A 19795-nucleotide genomic window follows, 5' to 3' on the forward strand; every position below is an offset into this window, starting at 1 on the left:
CTGCTTCAACTGTTACTGTAACTCATTTGTTCACACCTTAACAGAGATATTTCCTTTGTTTAACCCTTCTGTCTGCCCCTGAAAATTAATCTATTTTCTCTCATTCCCAGCTCTGACAGAGTCTCGGATCTAGAATATTAACTGTTTTGCTCTGAAATGCTGCTTGACCCGATTGTATCCAGCATTTTGTCTTTATTTCAGAAAATCATCAGGCCTGGCTCATTCAGGCAGGAACATGTTTTGTGATGTTCAAAACGTTCCAATTATGTTAAGATTTAAGCATGCTCTTTAACCAAGCTCTTAAAAAATAATTAAATGATAAAAAAATTAAAGCATCTCAAATCCAGATAAATGTAAATGACTTGTACCTCCGGTGGCTGGTATTTTATCTAACCACCTCTTCTCACAAGAAAACATTTAGGAGTGGATATACTGCTGCTGTTGACGCCTCTGTGTGTGCTGGTCCCAGAAACGGATTTGCAATCATTCATTCCAACGCTCCTCTCCTTTAAACTATTCCCAACAGCAACATTTCTTACTCTAACTATGCTCTTTAATTTAGTTTAGAGATTCTTCTTAACCTCCTCTATCTGTACACTGTGGACTCTTGATTGTAATAATGTATGTGATTGTGTGTGTTATTGCTTTATTTTTATTGCTTCTTATTGTTGGACTGTGGGTAATGGAATTTCGTCCAAAAGACTTGTTTTTTTTGGATGACAATAAAGGCTATTCTGATTCCGGTATAGTCTTTCTGCTGACTGAATAACTTACAACAAAAAGCTTTTCATTGTACCTTGGCACACTTGACATTAAACTAAACTAAAATTACAAAAGCTACTCAGATACCACTTAGAGGTTCTCGCCTGCTGTGGGCTTTGATCCAATGACTGAGGAGGATTTCTGAAACTCAAATTGTCAAGGGTGGATTGGCTGAAGGAAGGCTTTCTCAGAGGTGAATAAAGTTCGGGAGATTTAAAAAGGGGTCCAAGTGTCAGCCCGGGGCAATTACCTTGAAGGTCGCAGAGGAACAGCAGCCAGCCTAGCGAGTGAGTGGATTGGTTGAGACATCCTGATTAGTTGTGTGGATGTATTCACAAAATGCTGGAGTAACTCAGCAGGTCAGGCAGCATCTCGGGAGAGAAGGAATGGGTGACGTTTCGGGTCGAGACCCTTCTTCAGACTGATGTCAGGGGGGCGGGACAAAGGAAGGATATAGGTGGAGACAGGAAGATAGAGGGAGATCTGGGAAGGGGGAGGGGAAGGGAGGGACAGAGGGACTATCTAAAGTTGGAGAAGTCGACGTTCATACCGCTGGGCTGCAAACTGCCCAGGCGAAATATGAGGTGCTGTTCCTCCAATTTCGGGTGGGCCTCACTATGGCCCTGGAGGAGGCCCATGACAGAAAGGTCAGACTGGGAATGGGAGGGGGAGTTGAAGTGCTCGGCCACCGGGAGATCAGTTTTGTTAATGCGGACCGAGCGCAGGTGTTCAGCGAAGCGATCGCCGAGCCTGCGCTTGGTTTCACCGATGTAAATGAGTTGACATCTAGAGCAGCGGATGCAATATTGTGTGGATAGTTGACTTGATTAGATAAAATTACGTTCAGGTCTAGGGGAGTGGCCTGTTGGGGTGCCTTGGTGAGGTAAAGTGCGAGTCTTCAGTGAGGAGGCTGAGGCAAGGAGGCTACACTTGAATCAGTTGTGTGTTTAATTTAATTTAAATGTGTAAACTTGTGATGGCAGGAATGTTATTGCAGTGCATTTGTTGCAGGATTTGGGAAGTCGGGGGCACTGCTGGTGTTACTGACCACTACTCCTGTGGGAACTGTGTCCAGATGCAGCTCCTCAAGGACCGAGTTAGGAAACTGGAGCAGCAGTTGGATGACCTGCGATCCATCTGGGATGACGAAAGCTTCCTGGACAGGACCTACAGTCAGGTCGCCACTCCAAGAGTGCAGGAGGTGCGACGGGTAGAGAGGGAAAGAAAGGGGATGAAGCGAGTGCAGGAGACCTCGGTGGAAGTACCTCTTGCGAACAGGCACACCCTATTGGGAGCTGTCGGGGTAGACGACGCTTCCAGTCCGAGCAGTGGACAGGTCTGATTCAAATCCTAGTGCTGAGAATCGACCGGCGAGACCGACCTCAGGCAGAGCCATAGTGGTGGGTGACTCCATTGTCCGAAGTGTGGACAGGAGATTCTGAGGTGACAGGCGAGACTCAAGGATGGTGTGTTGCCTCGCTGGTGCCAGGGTCCAACACGCCTCAGACCGACTTCAGAACATCATCGAGAGGGAAGGGGAGCAGCTGGAAGTAGTTGTGCATGGTAGTGTGCATGTAGGCACAAATGACGTGGGTAAGAAGAGGAAGGAGGTTCTGCAGCGTGAGTAAAGAGAATAGGCAGGAGGCTGAAATGCACGACTTCCGGGGAGGCTATCTCTGGGTTGCTTCCTGTACCTCGTGCTAGTGAGGGTCGGAACAGGGAGATAGGGGATCTGAATGTGTGGCTGAGGAGTTGGTGCAGGGGGCAGGGATTTGGATTTCTAGATCACTGGAATCTCTTCTGGGGTAGGGGTGACCTGTACAAAAGGAACGGGTTGCACCCTAATTGGAAGGGACCCGACATTCGGGCAGGCAGGTTTGCTAGTGTTGCACGGGTAGGTTTAAACAAAACAGTGGGGGGGTGGGGGAGAGTCAACAACATGGAAGTGTATCCGTGCAGCTAACTGGAATAGAGAGTGTGGGAAAGGACACGTTTAAACTAACAGGACGGGGCGGAACCCAATGCAAGGAGACAAAGAGGGACATAAAAGGAGGACAGAAGCAAAAGGTAGAAGGGAGATTTTTTTTAAAGTAACCTGAAAGCTTTGTGTCTTAATGCAAGGAGCATGCAAAGTAAGGTGAATGAATTGAACGTGCAGTTAGTAGTTAAGGTAAATGATATAGTTGGAATTACAGAGACATGGCTCCAGGGTGACCAAGGTTGGGAGCTAAACATGCAGGGGTATTCGATATTCAGGAAGGATAGACTGAAAGGAAGAGGAAGTGGGGTGGCATTGCTGGTTAAAGAGGAGATTAATACAATAGCAAGGAGAGACATTAGCTTGGATGCTGTAGAATCGGTTTGGGTAGAACTGCGAAATAGCCATGGGCAGAAAACGCTTGTTGGAGTTGTATGCAGACCACCAAACAGCAGTAGGGAGGGTGGGGATAGCATCAAGCAGCAAATTAGGGATGAATGTAGCAAAGGTTCAGCAGTTATCATGGGTGACTTTAATCTACATATAGATTGGGCCAACAAAATTGGTAACAGTGCTGAGGAGGGTCAAGTCAAGTCAAGTCAACTTTATTTGTCACATACATATACAAGATGTGCAGTGAAATGAAATTGGCAATGCCTGCGGAATGTGCTAAAACTACAAAACAGAATAGAAAAAAAACGAAACCCTGGGGGGGGGGGATCCTGTGTTTAGGGTGAGGGGGTTAGATGTATGTCCCCATCTTGAATGGAGTTGTCCCCATCTCCCCATTTCCTGGAATGTATACGAGATGGGTATTTAAACCAATGTGTTGAGGAACTGACTAGAAGACAGGCTATCCTGGACTGGATATTGTGTAATGAGGAAGGATTAGTTAGCGATCTTCTTGTGCAAAGTGCCTTATGCAATAGTGAACATAGCATGGTGGAATTCTGCATTAGAATGGAGAGTGACACAGTTAATTCAGAGACTAGGGTCCTGAACTTGAATAAAGGAGACTTTGAACGTATGAGATGGGAATTGGCTAGGATAGACTGGCAAATTATACTTAAAGGGTTGACAGTGGAGATGCAATGGCAAAGATTTGAACTCCAGAAATTGTTCATCCCTGTCTGGCGAAAAAATAAAACTGGGTAGGCGGCCAACCGTGGCTGATGAGGGAAGTCAAGGATAGTGTTAAGACCAAGGAAGAGGCATATAAATTGGCCAGAAGAAACGGCAAACCAGAGGACTGGGAGAAATTGGGAACTCAACAGAGGAGGACAAAGGGGTTAATTAAGAGGGGGGAAAAGGGGCATGAATGAAAGCTTGCGGGGAATATAAAAACTGACTAAAAGTTTCTTTGGGAATGTAAAAAGGAAAAGATTAGTGAAGACGAATGTAGGTCCCTTACAGTCAGAGACAGGTGAATTTATAATGGGAAACAAGGAAATGGCAGAACAGTTAAACAAGTATTTTGGTTCCGTCTTCCTTAGTGAAGACAGAACCAATCTCCCGGAAATACTAGGGGAGCGAGGATCAAGTGGGAGGGAGGAACTGAAGGGAATCCACATTAGTCAGAAAATGGTGTTATGTAAACGGTTGGGACTGAAGGCAGATAAATCCCAGGGCCTGATGGTCTGCATCCCAGAGTACTCAAGGTGGTGGCCCTAGAAATCGTGAATGCATTGGTGATCATTTTCCAATGTTCTATATATAGACTCTGGCTACCCTCCAGTCCACAGGAACTGATCCAATGTAACTACACTTTTTGTGAAATGAGGGAGAGAGAAAACGGGGAATTATAGACCAGTTAGCCTTACATCGTTATTGGGAAAGATGCTGGAGTCGATTATTAAAGATGTTATAGCAGCGCATTTGGAAACCAGTGATGGGATCGGTCAAAGTCAGCATGGATTTATGAAAGGGAAATCATGCTTGACTAATCTTTTGGAATTTTTTGAGGATGTAACAAGTAGAATGGATAAGGGAGAACCAGTGGATGTGGTGTATCTGGACTTTCAAAAAGCCTTTGACAAGGTCCCACACATGAGATCAGTGTGCAAAATTAGAGCACATGGTATTGGGGGTAGGGTATTGACAGGGAATAGAGAACTGGTTGGCAGACAGGAAACAAAGAGTAGGAATTAGCGGGTCCTTTTCAGAATGGCAGGCAGTGACTAGTGGGGTGCCACAAGGCTCGGTGCTGGGACCCCACTTGTTTACAATATAAATTAACGATTTAGACGAGGGAATTAAATGTAACATCTCTAAATTTGCGGATGACACAAAGCTAGGTGGCAGTGTGAGCGGCTAGGAGGATGCGCTGAGCTGCTGGGTGACTTGGATAGGTTGGGTGAGTGGGCAGAAGCATGGCAGATGCAGTATAATGTGGATAAATGTGAGGTTATCCACTTTGGTGGCAAGAACAGGAAGGCAGATTATTATCTGAATAGTGCCAGATTAGGAGAAGGGGAGGTGCAACAAGACCTGGGTGTGCTTGTACACCATTCACCAGTAAGCATTCATGTGCTGGAAGATTGGATGAATAAAGATGGGATGAATAAAAATGTCTTAACACTGGTTGGCATGAACATGGTGGACCAAACGGCCTGCTTCTATGCTATATGGATCTAAACTGAAGCAGCACATTTTTAGCCTGGACATCTTCAGTGAACATTAAAAACGAGAATTTTTTGAAGAGAGAAACACCTTGCTATTAAGCTTGTTGTCATTTAACATTGCAATTCAGAGGAAATTTTAGAATTTAAGCAATCACTTCCAGGTGAACTTATGAAACGTTCTGTGCATGTGCAATTTTTAAAAATGTATGCACAAAAGGATTTTATTTAGATCATTGTGGCATAGTGTTTTTAAAATAATAATTGTCGCAACATCCAATTAATTCAGCAGACCTACACAAACTACATTTGTCATTAGTGATCCCCAGCTTCAGCAAAATGGTATTGATTGGTGTGACAGCTATAAAAGATTAAAAAGTCGTACATTCTTGTACAAGCATCAATGTGTCACTAATTAAAAAATAGATTTGGTTTATAGTAAAGGTCTGTACTTGCTGCTCTAGCCATGTGTCACACTGCCTATCAGCCCACAGCAATGTTGAGAGGTTGATCTTTATAATGAGTTAAGTCTTGTATGGAAGTGCTTGATTTTTTACAGGGATTATGTTCCAACAGTAAGCATTTTGATCAATATTCTCAGAACCTTTTAAAGAAATACTTTAATACTTGTTCCATTTTCCCCTCCTTCATTCATATGGAGTGAGTTTAGTTTAGAGATACAGCATGGAAATGTCTTTCGGCCCACCGGGTCCATGCCGACTCATTCACGCTAATCCTATGTTATCCCACTCTTGCATCTGCTCCCCCTACACTTTGGGCAATTTACAATTAACCTACAAATCCTCACTGTTTTGGGATGTGGGAGGAAACCACAGCACCCAGAGGAATCCCACGCAGATGCAGGGAGATCGTGCAAATTCCTCACAGAGGTCAGCATGGAACCTGGGTCTCTGGCGCTGTGAGGCAGCAGCTGTACCACTGTGCCTCCCTTGTGTTACTGTGTTGTCCTTGCACCACTGTGCTGCCCTTGGTGAGTACTAAAACTATTTTATTCAATGTGTGCCTGGAATGTTGCAAATCACCAGGGCTGATGATTGCAATCCTCAATCTGTTGCTACTCAGTCAGCCGTGTAGTATGCATCTGGCTTCTTTCTCAAGTACCTAGATTGGACTGAGGTTCCTATATTTGCATTGTGGATACTGAAAAGATTTTCTGAACAGTATGACTTGGTGTCAAAGGCTAATTTGTTAAGATGACTTATTTTAATTTGTGGTTCATTATTGTTGTAATCATAGCAATCAATCAGATTGAAGAAGGCTCCTGACCCAAAACATCCTCTGCCCATTCCTTCCCCAGATGCGGCCTGACCAGCCAAGTTCCTCCAACACTGTGTTTTAGGTTCCTGTAATTTGTCAACCTCCACACATGACACCTTTGCTGTCCCCCTTTCCCCTTTCCTATCCTCCACTTGAGAGATCAAGCAAAACCTTACTTTAACCTTTCATCTGTAAGACGATAAGACATGGGAGCAGGTTTAGGCCATTCAGCCCATCATATCTGCTCTGTTATTTGATCACGGCTGTTCTATTTTTCCCCGTCAACTCCATTCTCCTGCATTTACCTCGTTCTTTGATGCCCTTACTAATCAAGAACCTATCAATGTCCTCTTTAAAAATACGCAATGACGGCCTCCACAGCCCTCTGTAGCTACGAATTCCACATTCGCCACCCTCTTAAGGAATTCCTCCTCATCTCCATTCTAAAGGTATGCCCTTTTATTTAAGGCTGTGCCCTCTGGATCTCGACTCTTCCACTATTGGAAACATCCTCTCTACATCCACTCTATCTAGGCCTTTCATTATTTTCAATGAGATCCCCCCTCATTCTTCTAAACTCCAGCAAGTGCAGGCCCAGGTAAAACAACATCTCTGACAATGTTGCATCCTCCAGTTCAGCATCAGCTGGGGGCTTTGCTCTCGTGCATATTTTGGAGTGATTTTTTCTGCAAACTAACGGAAAATATCGGGTCATTAATTGATTTTAATGTACATGCTATTTGGATGCAATACTTTGTTTTCATTTTGGAGAAGCGAACACAAGACATACATCAAATGCTTAAAGATGACCTGATATAATTTACAAACACTTACACAGATGCTAAAACCAATACCTTTTAAGTAGGCTGTCAGTGATGATCTGGAACAATTTGACAATTGGAATTTTATATTTGAGTACCTCTATGTGGCAAAAATATTTTACCCCAATATGTAGATTTCCTGCAGATGAGATTACAGAAAAACTCCCCTGTTCAATGGTTATGTGTCTTCTGAATGCAAGTACATAATTAGAATTAAATGTCAATGTCGCTTCTAGTCTTAGATTTGTTAAAACTACTTAAACCTGGATACGAACCCAGTTCATCTTCACTATAAGTGCATATAATTCAAAAATCAAAGGTTTGGAGAAATCTCCAAGGCACAGTGGCATTGCAGTAAAGTTGCTGCCTTACAGCAAATGCAGTGCCGGGTGCTGTCTGTATGGAGTTTGTACGTTCTCCCCTGTGATCTGCGTGGGTTTCCTCCAAGATCTTCAGTTTCCTCCCACACTCCAAAGACATACAGGTTTGTAGGTTAATTGGCTTGGTAAATGTAATAATTGTCCCCAGTGGGTGTAGGATAGTGTTAATATGTGGGGATCGCTGGTCGGCGCGGGTCGAAGGGCATGTTTCTGCGCTGGTTCTCTAAAATAAACGAAACTAAACGAAATAATTTTATATCTAGAATTATTCAATCACAAGGAAATTAAAGACTAATGGTCAGGGGTGGAAGTCAACATAATGCAAACCTGAGGTTGGTGCTTTATTCTACTCTATTAAATGTTCTTGATGTAAGTATATGAAATATATTAATCATGTATCAGTAAGGTTAGTGGAATATCAATTGATTGAAAGATGCAGCATGGAAACAGGCCCTTTGGCTCACCATGTCCACACTGACCGTTGATTACCCGTTCACACTACTTCAGTTATCTCATTTTCACATCCATTCCCTATACACTAGAGTCAATTCACAGAGGCTAATTCACCTGCAACCCATATGTCTTGGGGGTGTGGGAGGAAAACAATGGTCACAGGGAGTCTCCACACTGACAGTACCCGAGGTCAAGATCAAATCCAGGTCGCTGCTGCTGTGAGGCAGGGGTTCCACTGGCTGTGCAACTGTGCTGCTCTCACTCCCAAGTTGATTGCTGACTAATCAGTTCTCATAAATGCCTGTCAGCTTTCAAAAATGCTCATTTAAAGCATAATTCTGCCTTCATCTCTTCTGACCTGCTTTGTCGTGCATCATACACATGGCAATACTGTGAGCAAGTCTGAAGAAGGGTCTCGACCTGACACATCACCTCCTCCTTTTCTCTAGAGATGCTGCCTAACCCGCTGAGTTACTCCAGCTTTTTGTGTCTATGTTCAGTTTAAACCAGCATCTGCATTCCCTTCCTACACCGTGAGTAGGGTGTTTGCATTCCATGCACAGCAGCCTGAACCAGAAGCATTGAACAAATATTTCCGATTAAGTCCATAGCAAATCCTTATCAGCTTGTAAACGCTGATAACCATGCCAAGCGACCAGGTACTATTGATCAATGAACTGGCTGCTTACAATGCAGTTTTTCGTACGATGCACCTACACGATATAAGATTGTAATCATTCTAAGTGGGACAATTGTACTTACCAGTTAGTTTTTTAAAGATACTGCATGGAAACAGACCCTTCGGCCCAGCAGGTCAATGTCGACCATCAATCGCTCATTCACAGTAGTTCTACGTTATTCTTTCTCATTCACTCCCAACATACTAGGAGTAATTTACAGGGGCCAATTAACCTACAAACCGGGGTGTGAGAGGAAATCCGCGCACTTAGAGGAAACTCACACAGTTACAAGGAGAATGTGCAAACTCCAAACTGATGTTTGTTCAGGGATTATGTCAATGTTAGTAAATAAACCTTATCAAATGCATGTAGATTCAAAAGAAAATTGGTAAATACCATCTGCAAATGCTTTACAATTGATTTCTCAAGGTATCACTGTGCTTTTCTGTTTCATTTGCTCTCTAGAAATAGAAGAACAGGACTAGACCATTTAACCCTTCAATATGAAATGGTTGATCATCATTCAGTACCATGTTCCAGTTTTATGACCATAATCCCTTTATACTTCTCAAAAACATCCAACACTTTCTTCAATATACTAAATGATTTGGCTTCAATATCATTCAACCACATGCACAAAGAAGAGATTAAGAGAATTGAAGGGAAATCAAATATTCATTAGTTTAATATTTTTCTTGGATTTAAAGCAAGTAAATAAGAAATTTGATGAAGTGAAAAGCAATTAATAAACATGATTAAAATGTCACACTGGATCAGAGAAGCTAGGAGAAATAGAAATGACCACAACCTTGATCAAAATGATGTTATTTTTAAGTCCATCCGGAAAGAAGTAGCTTAGTTTAGGGATTCAGCATGGAAACAGGCCTTTCAGCATGGAAACAGGCCTTTCAACCCACCAAGAGCACGTCGACCATCGATCACCAGTTCACAGTATTTCTGTTATTCCACTTCCTACACATTAGGAACAATTTTACAGAGGCCAATTAACCTACAAACCCAAATGTCTTTTGGATGTTGGAGAAGCCAGACCACCCGGAAAACCCCCCATGCGGTCGGTCACAGGGAGAACGTTCAAACTTCACACAGACAGCACCCAAAGTCGGGATTGAACCTGTCCTCTGGCGTCGTGAGGCAGCAGCCCTACCAGCTATACCACTGTGCCACAGGAAGTAGAGGGAGGTGGAAAGCTTAGAATGTAAACACCAGAGTGCAATGTATAACCTTCTGTAGAAAACATATCTGCTGTAACCAGCACAGTGAAAGGCAGGAGTGGGGTGGGGAGTGAGAGTGAACGCGGGAGTGCAGGGAAGAGTGCATGGTACTGGATGTATAAGAGGCCAGGGACAGAGGGAGATGTGTGGTGTTGGAAGAAACTGCAGATGCTGAAATCCGGAGTAACAAACCATTTGCTGGAATAACTCAGTGGGTCCGGCAGCTCCCATGGAGGGAACGGTTTTAGGTCCCAACCTTTCATCAGGATGCAGAGAACATCTGGAAAGGGGTGTTTGATGTGGAAGGTGATAGCAGGCAGAAGACTGGGCAAATATCGTGGAACAATTTAAAGAGGTTGAAAACGTGAGGTGCGTGAAGCTGAAAGCAAACTTCGGTCAGAAAGGAAAAGGTTGAGAGTCAAGTCTCCCTGGCGGTGAAGTAAGATATAGCAGCAAAGTTTAGGAACAACTGAGAAAGGAGAGTAGAGTGGTTTAATAAACATCAGAGTACAGGTACAATTGGATATAACCTGATCAATGAATTAGGGAACGGTATTTGAATTATACGGACCTAATTGCTTACAAAGTCAATTTGATCAGGATCTAGAGAACCATTTAAAAGTTAGTTTGGAAATTGACAAGTAGAAAAAAGTGTCTAGGGAAAAGAAACTGTTTCTATCTAACAGTTATAAAATTAATTTTGTAAATGATTCCCTTCATCCAAACTTTCTTCATCCTTTATCTGCACTGTGGATGGGTTGATTGTGTTCATGTATAATCTTTGCTTTGACTGCACAGCAAACAAAAGCTTCCTCTGTGCCTCTGCACACATGACAATAATAAACTAAACTAAACAAATCTTGCCAGTTTGCCCTCTTTTTTCTTCAGAAATCTCACCTCTCTTATAGTATTGAACTAGAGACTGAAGGATGGTGGTTGATCTCCTGATGTTGTTCCTTTGCTGCTCTGTTTATTCCTAACCATCCCAAACCATGCAAGTAGAAAGTTCTGTGAGTGCTACATATACTATTCCACAGTTACCCCTTATGGGCTCATCTGATCTCAGTGGAGTTTTTGACCTTTCATTTTCACTCTACGACAGAAAGCTGGAATGTTTAAAGCTTGAATGATTAGTGAATAGAGCTCCAATTTTGCAACTGGTCTATTAAACAGTCCTAGTAGTAATGACGGTAATGCATCATCAGTATACATAATAAATTTAATTCCAAGAGTCAGATGTAAAACCAGATAGGATAATGATTTCCTTGAAATTGGTATCACCATAGCTGGTACACCAGAGGCCAAAGGTTCTGAAATTAGCAGTCAATATAGGGAAGCTACAAATTTCAATTGTGTCGGAATTCTCAAATGACTGTTTCTGAAAGTGTAATATTAAAGATGTGTAATATCAAATTTGTGCAGAGGGCAGATAGAATAGCTCATTTCAAGTTTTCCAAAAGCATTTGGCACCATGCAGGGAGGCCACAGTACTTGGACCACATGCCTAGAGTTTGAGGTTTCATTTTCAGCTTGTTAAAGCTGATGACTTTGAAGTACAATTTAAGGATCCCGAGACATCAATTTGATAACTGAATGTGAAACTCATCAGTTTTTTTGCTGCACACATGGTCCACAGGGTGAATGATAGCAGTAACTCTTACTCTTCCACAATAAACCTTTACCATAAATTCATGCATTACAAAGTAAACCAATCTCCCAATGTCATAAAGTGCAATTTTGTAGATTTTCTTGCTACAGAGAACCACTGAGGCGGAGACAGTTCTAGATAAAAGACCATTGAGAATGAAATGGCAATAGGATAGTTTTTAGTTGCTTATGAAAATTGCTATCTAAAATGGATGGACTGAATGGCGGCCTCCTACACCGTGAACTCTCAGGTTCTCTGCGGCAAAGATGGTGACATTTAAAACAAAAGGGTAATGAATCTTTTTAAGTAGTGGGCAAAGAAAAATGATACAAAACATATGAATGATACAAAACAAAAAACGTTCCACAATGTAATTTTGAGGTTATTTTCAGTGACCCAGTAACCCTGATCACGAGGGTAGATCTACTGCCTAATGATCTATCTGAGCTGGAGGTCACCCATCCATCCTTTGCTCAGACCCATCCTTGCAGTAGATCCCCAAGCTTAAAAAGCAGGTCTGACTCCTACTATTTCCCTCCACCCCAACACTGTCTTGATAGTTGGGGGCTTCAGCAGCTGACAAAGATCTTATGTAAACTGATGCTTGTGAATGGCAAGAGCATTCAAAAACACCGGGACATAATAAAAAAAAAACAATTAAAAAATCTAAAAATGCAATAAAAGATCTGCGTGCAATTTGAAATAATTGAATACATTTAAGTCAATGAAATTAAATCGAACAGAAATCACATTAACGTGCCACGCTTCTTAGATCTCTTTCCACACAATGAAATAAATGGCATAGGAGGACTTGGTCACGGGAGCGTGGGCTCAGAAACTGACCAGGACTGAGAGATCTGAGGACGTTTTCACTCAGAGATTGAACTCATTGGAGGAATCACTACGGTTGGAATCATCAGAGTGGTAGGCTACGTCTCAGCAGGTTCCAGTTGGGCGGGACCCATCGGTTTTCAAACAGAAGATTTCCTTACCCTGCTTCCAATTTTTGATTTTGTTTCTTTATGTGCATAGAATATAGAACAGTACAGCACATGAATAGGCCCTTCAGCCCACAATGTCCAGCTGAACAAATTGCCAAGTTAAACTAATCTTCTCTGCCAGAATTCCTCCATATCCCTCCATTCCCTGCATATCCATGTGCCTATCCAGAATCTTCTTAAATGCTACTGTTGTATCTGCAAGTGTAATTGTACAATTTTTGCCTTATTTTCTCACTTCCAATGAGCTTCCTCCTTTACTCAATCATTGTGACTCATCATCGTGAGCTAAACCAAATCCCTCTAAATGCCTCTCATTTTCCTTCTCTCCTTTGTTCTCTCCTTTTCCCACTCCATGTTTTCAGCTCTTCAAATACCTGTTGGATTTTTAACGTAATTCATAGTGACGTGATTTTCTCCTAATGACACAACAAACTTCCATTTGGGAGATCAAGTACAGACTATCTTGTCAAGTACCTACACTCTGTTCATCTGCCCATGATGCCTCCCTTATTATGTTCCATGCTTCATCTTCCTTCCCTTTCAGATTCCATCATCTGCAGCCTTTCTTGCTTCCATCTATCATCTCCTAGCCTCTTGCTGTTTTTTCCCTTCCATCCCCCACCAGACTCCATCTGGATCTTCACCTGGATCCACCTAGTGTTAGCCAGCCTTGCCCCAACCCTTCACCCTCCTCTCTATTACTGGCTATCTCCCCTCTACCCTTAGTCTAAATAAAAGGTCTGAACCCAAAATCTCCACAGATGTTGCTCGATCTGCTGCCTCTATCTGTTTGTTTTTTGCTCCAGATTCCAGCAGCTGCTGTCTCCCATGATGCTAAGCATACATTGGTGCTTTCTAAAATTACCAGTATTAAATTATCAATCAGCTTGAAAATTCTGGTAATATCCATGAACATTGGTCAAGCAGGAACGCATGAAGATTTAATTCTAACAATATGTAGCCCTGGAACTCTTGCAAATGTTCCTATTTTATGTAAAGCTGGTCCCATCTCTGACGAGGCCATAACCGTCAAATTGATCAATGTTGAGGCAGGATTTCTGGATGAATCAGTAAGGGAACGTTTTGCTCTTTTTTTTCATTCAGAGGTGAATCTTCTGATAAATTCTTAAGTAACTGCTCATCCTGAGATTTCAGGGATTTCCTTGTGATTGCTCTGTTTTTTCAGTAACATAGACCACTGCTATTTCTCATTTATCCTTTGCCTGCACAAAGCAGAACTGAACAAACTGATTCCTCTCTGTAATGGAATTGTTAAAATGTGTGCTTCACTGGCCAGCTGTGGGTGATCAATGGGCTCTCCTCTGGAAAGGTCAGAACCAGTCTCTTTTAAAGCAAGTGCAATTTTTCACATGAATAATGAGGTTCAAGTTATATTGACCGCGTGTTCCTTCACCAGCTAATTTGCCAAACCAGGTTTGTTTTAGCCACGGGAGAAAAGGAAAAGATGAATGTGCCTATGGGGATCCCATAAAATCATTAAACCATCACAACGCAAAACATAATATTTACAAGTCACCAGATAGACCAGCTTAATAAAGCCGCTAGTCTAAACTGCTGGCGTCACCAAGATCAGCAGAAACCAAAGCAATATGACGGCAGAAGGTTGTTGTAAAGGGAGAACAGCTCACCTTGCCAGTGATGCTTGTAATCACAAGTCCTCGACAAGGCTATCATCACCGCGCAGTACAAGGGGAGGATAGCAGCACACAGCCTCCAGCACTTGCCTTGGCCGATATCCGTGAAACAGTGCAGCTTCCCAGCCAAGTAGAAGGTGGTGAAACCCAGACCTGAGAACGCAACTGGAAGAAGAGATTCTTGGTTGAAATGACTGCAGCTTTGACATAATTTGTTTCTATTTTTGGAACACGGTACTTCAATGCACAGAATAATTAGAGCCATACCGCGTGGAAACGAGCGCAGTTCAATTTGCCAACGCCGACCAACATGCCCCATCTTCACTAGTCCCACCTGCCTGTGTTTGGCCCACATCCTTCTAAACCTTCCCTATCAATGTATGTCCAAATGTTTCTTAAACATGATAGTACCTGCCTCAACTACCTTTTTTGGTAGCCTATTCCATAAACCTACCGCCCTTTGTGTAAAATGGTTGTCCCTCAGGTTCCTATTAAATCTTCCCACCCTCACCTTAAACCTCTCTCCTCTTGTTCTTGATTTCCCAATTCCAGGTATAAAAAAACTCACTCTAACCCTATCTATTTCTCTCATGATTTTATACACCTCTATAAGATCGCCCCTCATCCTCCTGTGCAATACAGTCACAGCCTGCTCAACCTCTCCCTACCGCTCAGGCCCTTGAGTCCTGGCAACATCCTCGTAAATCTTCTCTGCACTTTTTCCAGCTTTACAACATCTTTCCTATAAACAGGGTAACCAAAACTGAACACAGTATTCCAAATGTGGCCAAATTAAAATAAAAAATTATGTATCATGGCCTGGATGCCAGCATTATTTTGTTTTTGCTCAAGGCTGTGGTGGGAGAGAAAGTCTTTGTAACAGACTTTCCCCGTATCTACGCTACTCCACAGTCCACATGGAGGTAAATTGGCTGTCAAATATTCATCCTGCAGATTAACACCTAGTTTGTTTGCACAGTTCTTTATTGTGACAAAGGTCAAATCAACTAAACTTTCCTAGTTAAAGCCCATTTTAATTGCTAGCAGCAATTGAGTCTGACTGTCTCATTAGGCTGTGCTGTGGACATCTTCTCAGTGCACTTTGAGATTCAGATGCCATCAGCCACTGCTGATTCCGTGCAGCATTGTGCCAAATTATACCATTGGGTCCTATAGTATATTCCTTCCTTGACCGAGCCAAGGGAGGAAAATCGAACAATGCTCATTTAAATTTGCAACACCTCAGATAAAATAACTTATCCCTGCTTTACAGTTTAAGGAGTGTAGGAAGAAACTGCAGATGCTGGTTTAAATTGAAGATGGACACAAAATGCTGGGGTAACTCAGTGGGACAGGCAGCATCTCTGGAGAGAAGGAATGGGAGACGTTTCGGGTCGATACCCTTCTTCAGTCGGAAACCCTTCTTTCAGACCCAAAACGTCACCCATTCCTTCTCTCCAGAGATGCTGCCTGCCCCGCTGACTTACTCCAGCATTGTGTGTCTGTTTACAATTCGAGGAGTTGTGTGTATGCCAGCAGTGGCAACTACAGCCTCAACAAATGACACCTAGAATCGTTCAGTGGCTCAATGGTCTTATTGTCACATGTACCTCGTTACAAAGACTTTCCCTCCCACCACAGCCTTGAGCAAAAACAAAATAATGCTGGCATCCAGGCCATGATACATGAATTTTAATTTTAATTTGGCCACAGCTGGAGTACTGTGTTCAGTTTTGGTCACCCTGTTTATAGGAAAGATGTTGTTAAGCTGGAAAAAGTGCGGGACCTCCTTTAGCACTCAGGGAATCCAATCATCGAATAAAGTGGTGTGGGCAAGATGGCAGCTCACCGCCACCTTGAAATACAATTAAGGATGGACAATAAACGTTGGCTTTGCCAGCATTATATATGTTCTAGAACAAAGTTAAAAACAGACTTTATCACTGAGGCAACCGGTTAATATGTCTCGGGTACCTGCCGAAGCTGGCCCCATGCTGAATGCCCAGCAAACTCAGAGTTCAGACTGATCTCTCTCTAGAAATATATTTCCAATACTTTGCAAAAATATTTCACCAAATATCATTGCACGACATAACAAGTCAGGAATTCAATGCTGGGCTGATCATATCATCCCTTTGACGTTGATCTTGCATTACATTGGCAAATCATCCCAGTCTCCTTACACGTACACAATCCTGAATGGAAAACATAGCCCATGAACACTTTTCCCAGTCCGAATGGGATCATCCATAAAGGCTTTAGCTTCAGCCTTTGTTTGTAATCTCTAAGATTGTCCCACATAATGCGTCAGAAACTGCAAACTCATAGAGGGCTACTTTGATCTCTCCATTTTATTTTTCCTTCAGCAAGGATACATCTCTCACCTACTTATTTTAGCTGTAGTCGAGAAACATGCAGAGAATCAGCTGTATGAAACTCTTTCTCCCTGGTATACCCCAGCACATTTACAATGCAGACTTCCCTTAAAACAGAACAGGGTGGTCTAAAATACACAATTGCATAAAGTCATTGCACTCAAGTTACAAGTGGAAATATTTGTATTCAATTGGTTTAGAAGTTGAACCTCTGCAATTCGCTAAACAAAAGTACTGTACACAGCAACTGCCCTCTCAACACCTCAGGAATTGTAGCCAGCAGGGGTGGATAATCTAGACTATATTTACTCCTGTATTTTATGAAACAGGAGGAAAACCTCAATCTTGCAGTGTTTGTGTCATTATATAATGACAATAGAGTATTGGAGTGGCACAGTGGTGCAGCGATTGATTTGCAACCCCAAAGACCCAGATCCGAACCTGACCGTAGATGTTTGTACGTTTTCCCTGTGACTGTGTGGGTTTTCTCTAGGTGCTCTGGTTTCCTCTCACATTCCAAAGGCGTGCAGTTTTGTAGGTTAATTGGCTTTTGTAAATTGTCCCTAGCATGTAGGACAGAACTTGTGTGTGGATGATCGGCACGACCTCAGTGAGCCGAAGGGCTTGTTTCCACACTGTATCTCTAAACTAAACTAAACTTAACTAAACCAAATGGAGTTCTCCTCGAGATTTAAAGTCTCAAGACTTTGATGAGAACTCTATTTAGTTTAGTTTTTGTTTACAGATACGGCGTGGAAACAGGCCTTTTGGCCCACCGAGTTGTGAACTTAAAATTGGCCAAATGGACATTGATAACGTTTCCTGGGAATAAGAACCGAAAAAGCTGAAGATACCAAGCAGGATAGGTAGCACCTGAAGCCAGTGACACAGACAGCAAACAGAATTAACCATTTCAGTTGATGACATTTCATCAGAACTGAAAAGGGGAGCAAACAAATGAGTTTTAAGTTACAGAAAAGGGATAGTGTCAGAGGAAATGAAGAAATGTCACTGATACTTAGAGCTCAAGAGAAACCAGTTGACACAAGTACTACTGGTGTTATCTACGAGAGGGTGGTGAAAGCTTGGAAATCATTAGTTGATCTCTCTTGTATTTAAATCTTTCCTGTCGCCCTTGGGTCTAATAAATATTGGTAGTTATGCTATAGAATATGGTTTTTAAAGTCGCCCTTTACCATATCGTCGAGGGATAAAGCACAAATATCCTGAGATGTGGCATGCACTTAATATTTTGCCCCTGCCCTGTAGCTGATAAGCACAGTGCGCCCCACATGTGTTTTAAAGGTGTAATTAACCTTGATTTAAAAAAAGTAAGAACAGCTAAGTGGTATATTTTCTTTATTTTACTTAGCTTTTTAAATTGTTTATATTGTATTTTAAAATAGAGTGGCACGGTGTCGCAGAGGTAGAGTTTCTGCCTTACAGTGCTAGATACATGGGTTCGATCCTGACTACGGGTGCTGTCAGTATGAAGTTTGTACGTTCTCCCTGTGACTGTGTGGGTTTTCTCCGGGTGCTCTGGTTTCCTCCCACACTCCAAAGACGTACAGGTTTGTAGGTTAATTGGCTTTGGCAAGAATTGTATATTGTCCCTAGCATGTAGGATAGTGCTAGTGTACATGGATCACTGGTGGGCACGGTCTTGGTGGACCGAAGGGCCTATTTCCACACTGTACAGTATCTCTGAAGGAAACTAAAACTAAATATTCTCAAAAAGATTTAATATTATTGCATTAATTTATTAATATTATTTATTTATTTGCCTTAAATCCGTTTCAACGATATTTGAAAGCTTCTGATTATCAACACTTCAAATTTGTTCTCAGACTTTGGAGATCAGCAAGCCAGCAGACGGCCAATAGGGCAGCCTGGAGCTGGGCCTCAGGGACCACCAGCTGAAGCCTAGTTGACCTGCTGTGCTCTGCCGAGCTGCCATGACAACCAGACCTCGAGCTAGACTGGTTCCTGTGTGGCCACCACATGTAGATGTGGCCTTGAGGTAAGTTCAAGGACTCGATTGTGGACGGTAGGTCAGGTCAAGTCAAACACAATCATGTTGCCTTTGGAAAAATTGCTAACGTGTGCTTTTAATAGGTCTCTGGATATCTTTCCAAATTGATTTGCTACTTCAGTTACAAGAATAAAATAAATTGCTGCGGGTCTATCAGCGTGAATTAAACAATCGTATTGGCTACAAATTGACATCAGTTTTTGCAATGCAAAGGTGAATCTCAATCAAAGAGCCTCCTGGATGTAGGATATCATCTTGAGGTGATGTAACAACCATTAATCATAACACTAAAGTTCTGTGTGATAAAGCTAATCTTCCAGGATGGACAATAAACGTTGGCTTTGCCAGCACTATATACGTTCTAGAACGAAGTTAAAAACAGACTTTATCACTGAGGCAACCGGTTAATATGTCTCGGGTATCTGCCGAAGCTGGCCCCATGCTGAATGCCCAGCAAACTCGGAGTTCAGACCGATCTCTCTCTAGAAATACATTTCCAATACTTTGCAAAAATATTTCACCAAATATCATTGCGCGACATAACAAGTCAGGAATTCAATGCTGGGCTGATCATATCATCCCTTTGACGTTGATCTTGCATTACATTGGCAAATCATCCCAGTCTCCTTACACGTACACAATCCTGAATGGAAAACATAGCCCATGAACACTTTTCCCAGTCCGAATGGGATCATCCATAAAGGCCTTAGCTTCAGCCTTTGTTTGTAATCTCTAAGATTGTCCCACATAATGCGTCAGAAACTGCAAACTTTGATCTCTCCATTTTATTTTTCCTTCAGCAAGGATACATCTCTCACCTACTTATTTTAGCTGTAGTCGACAAACATGCAGAGAATCAGCTGTATGAAACTCTTTCTCCCT

The 19795-nt window shown here is 42.4% G+C and overlaps 1 protein-coding gene across 1 annotated transcript in view; it reads right to left on the bottom strand.

Moving 5' to 3' along the window:
* Nucleotides 1-19795, bottom strand: part of plpp4 (phospholipid phosphatase 4) — a 242169-nt gene that overhangs the window by 1385 nt on the left and 220989 nt on the right. Inside the window, exon 6 of the mRNA XM_078412844.1 lies at nucleotides 14501-14671. Coding sequence (XP_078268970.1) covers nucleotides 14501-14671 — 171 coding nt within the window. The remainder of the gene's footprint in view (nucleotides 1-14500; nucleotides 14672-19795) is intronic.

Source organism: Rhinoraja longicauda, chromosome 16, assembly GCF_053455715.1.
Source record: "Rhinoraja longicauda isolate Sanriku21f chromosome 16, sRhiLon1.1, whole genome shotgun sequence".
Classification (NCBI taxonomy): Eukaryota; Metazoa; Chordata; class Chondrichthyes; order Rajiformes; family Arhynchobatidae; genus Rhinoraja; species Rhinoraja longicauda.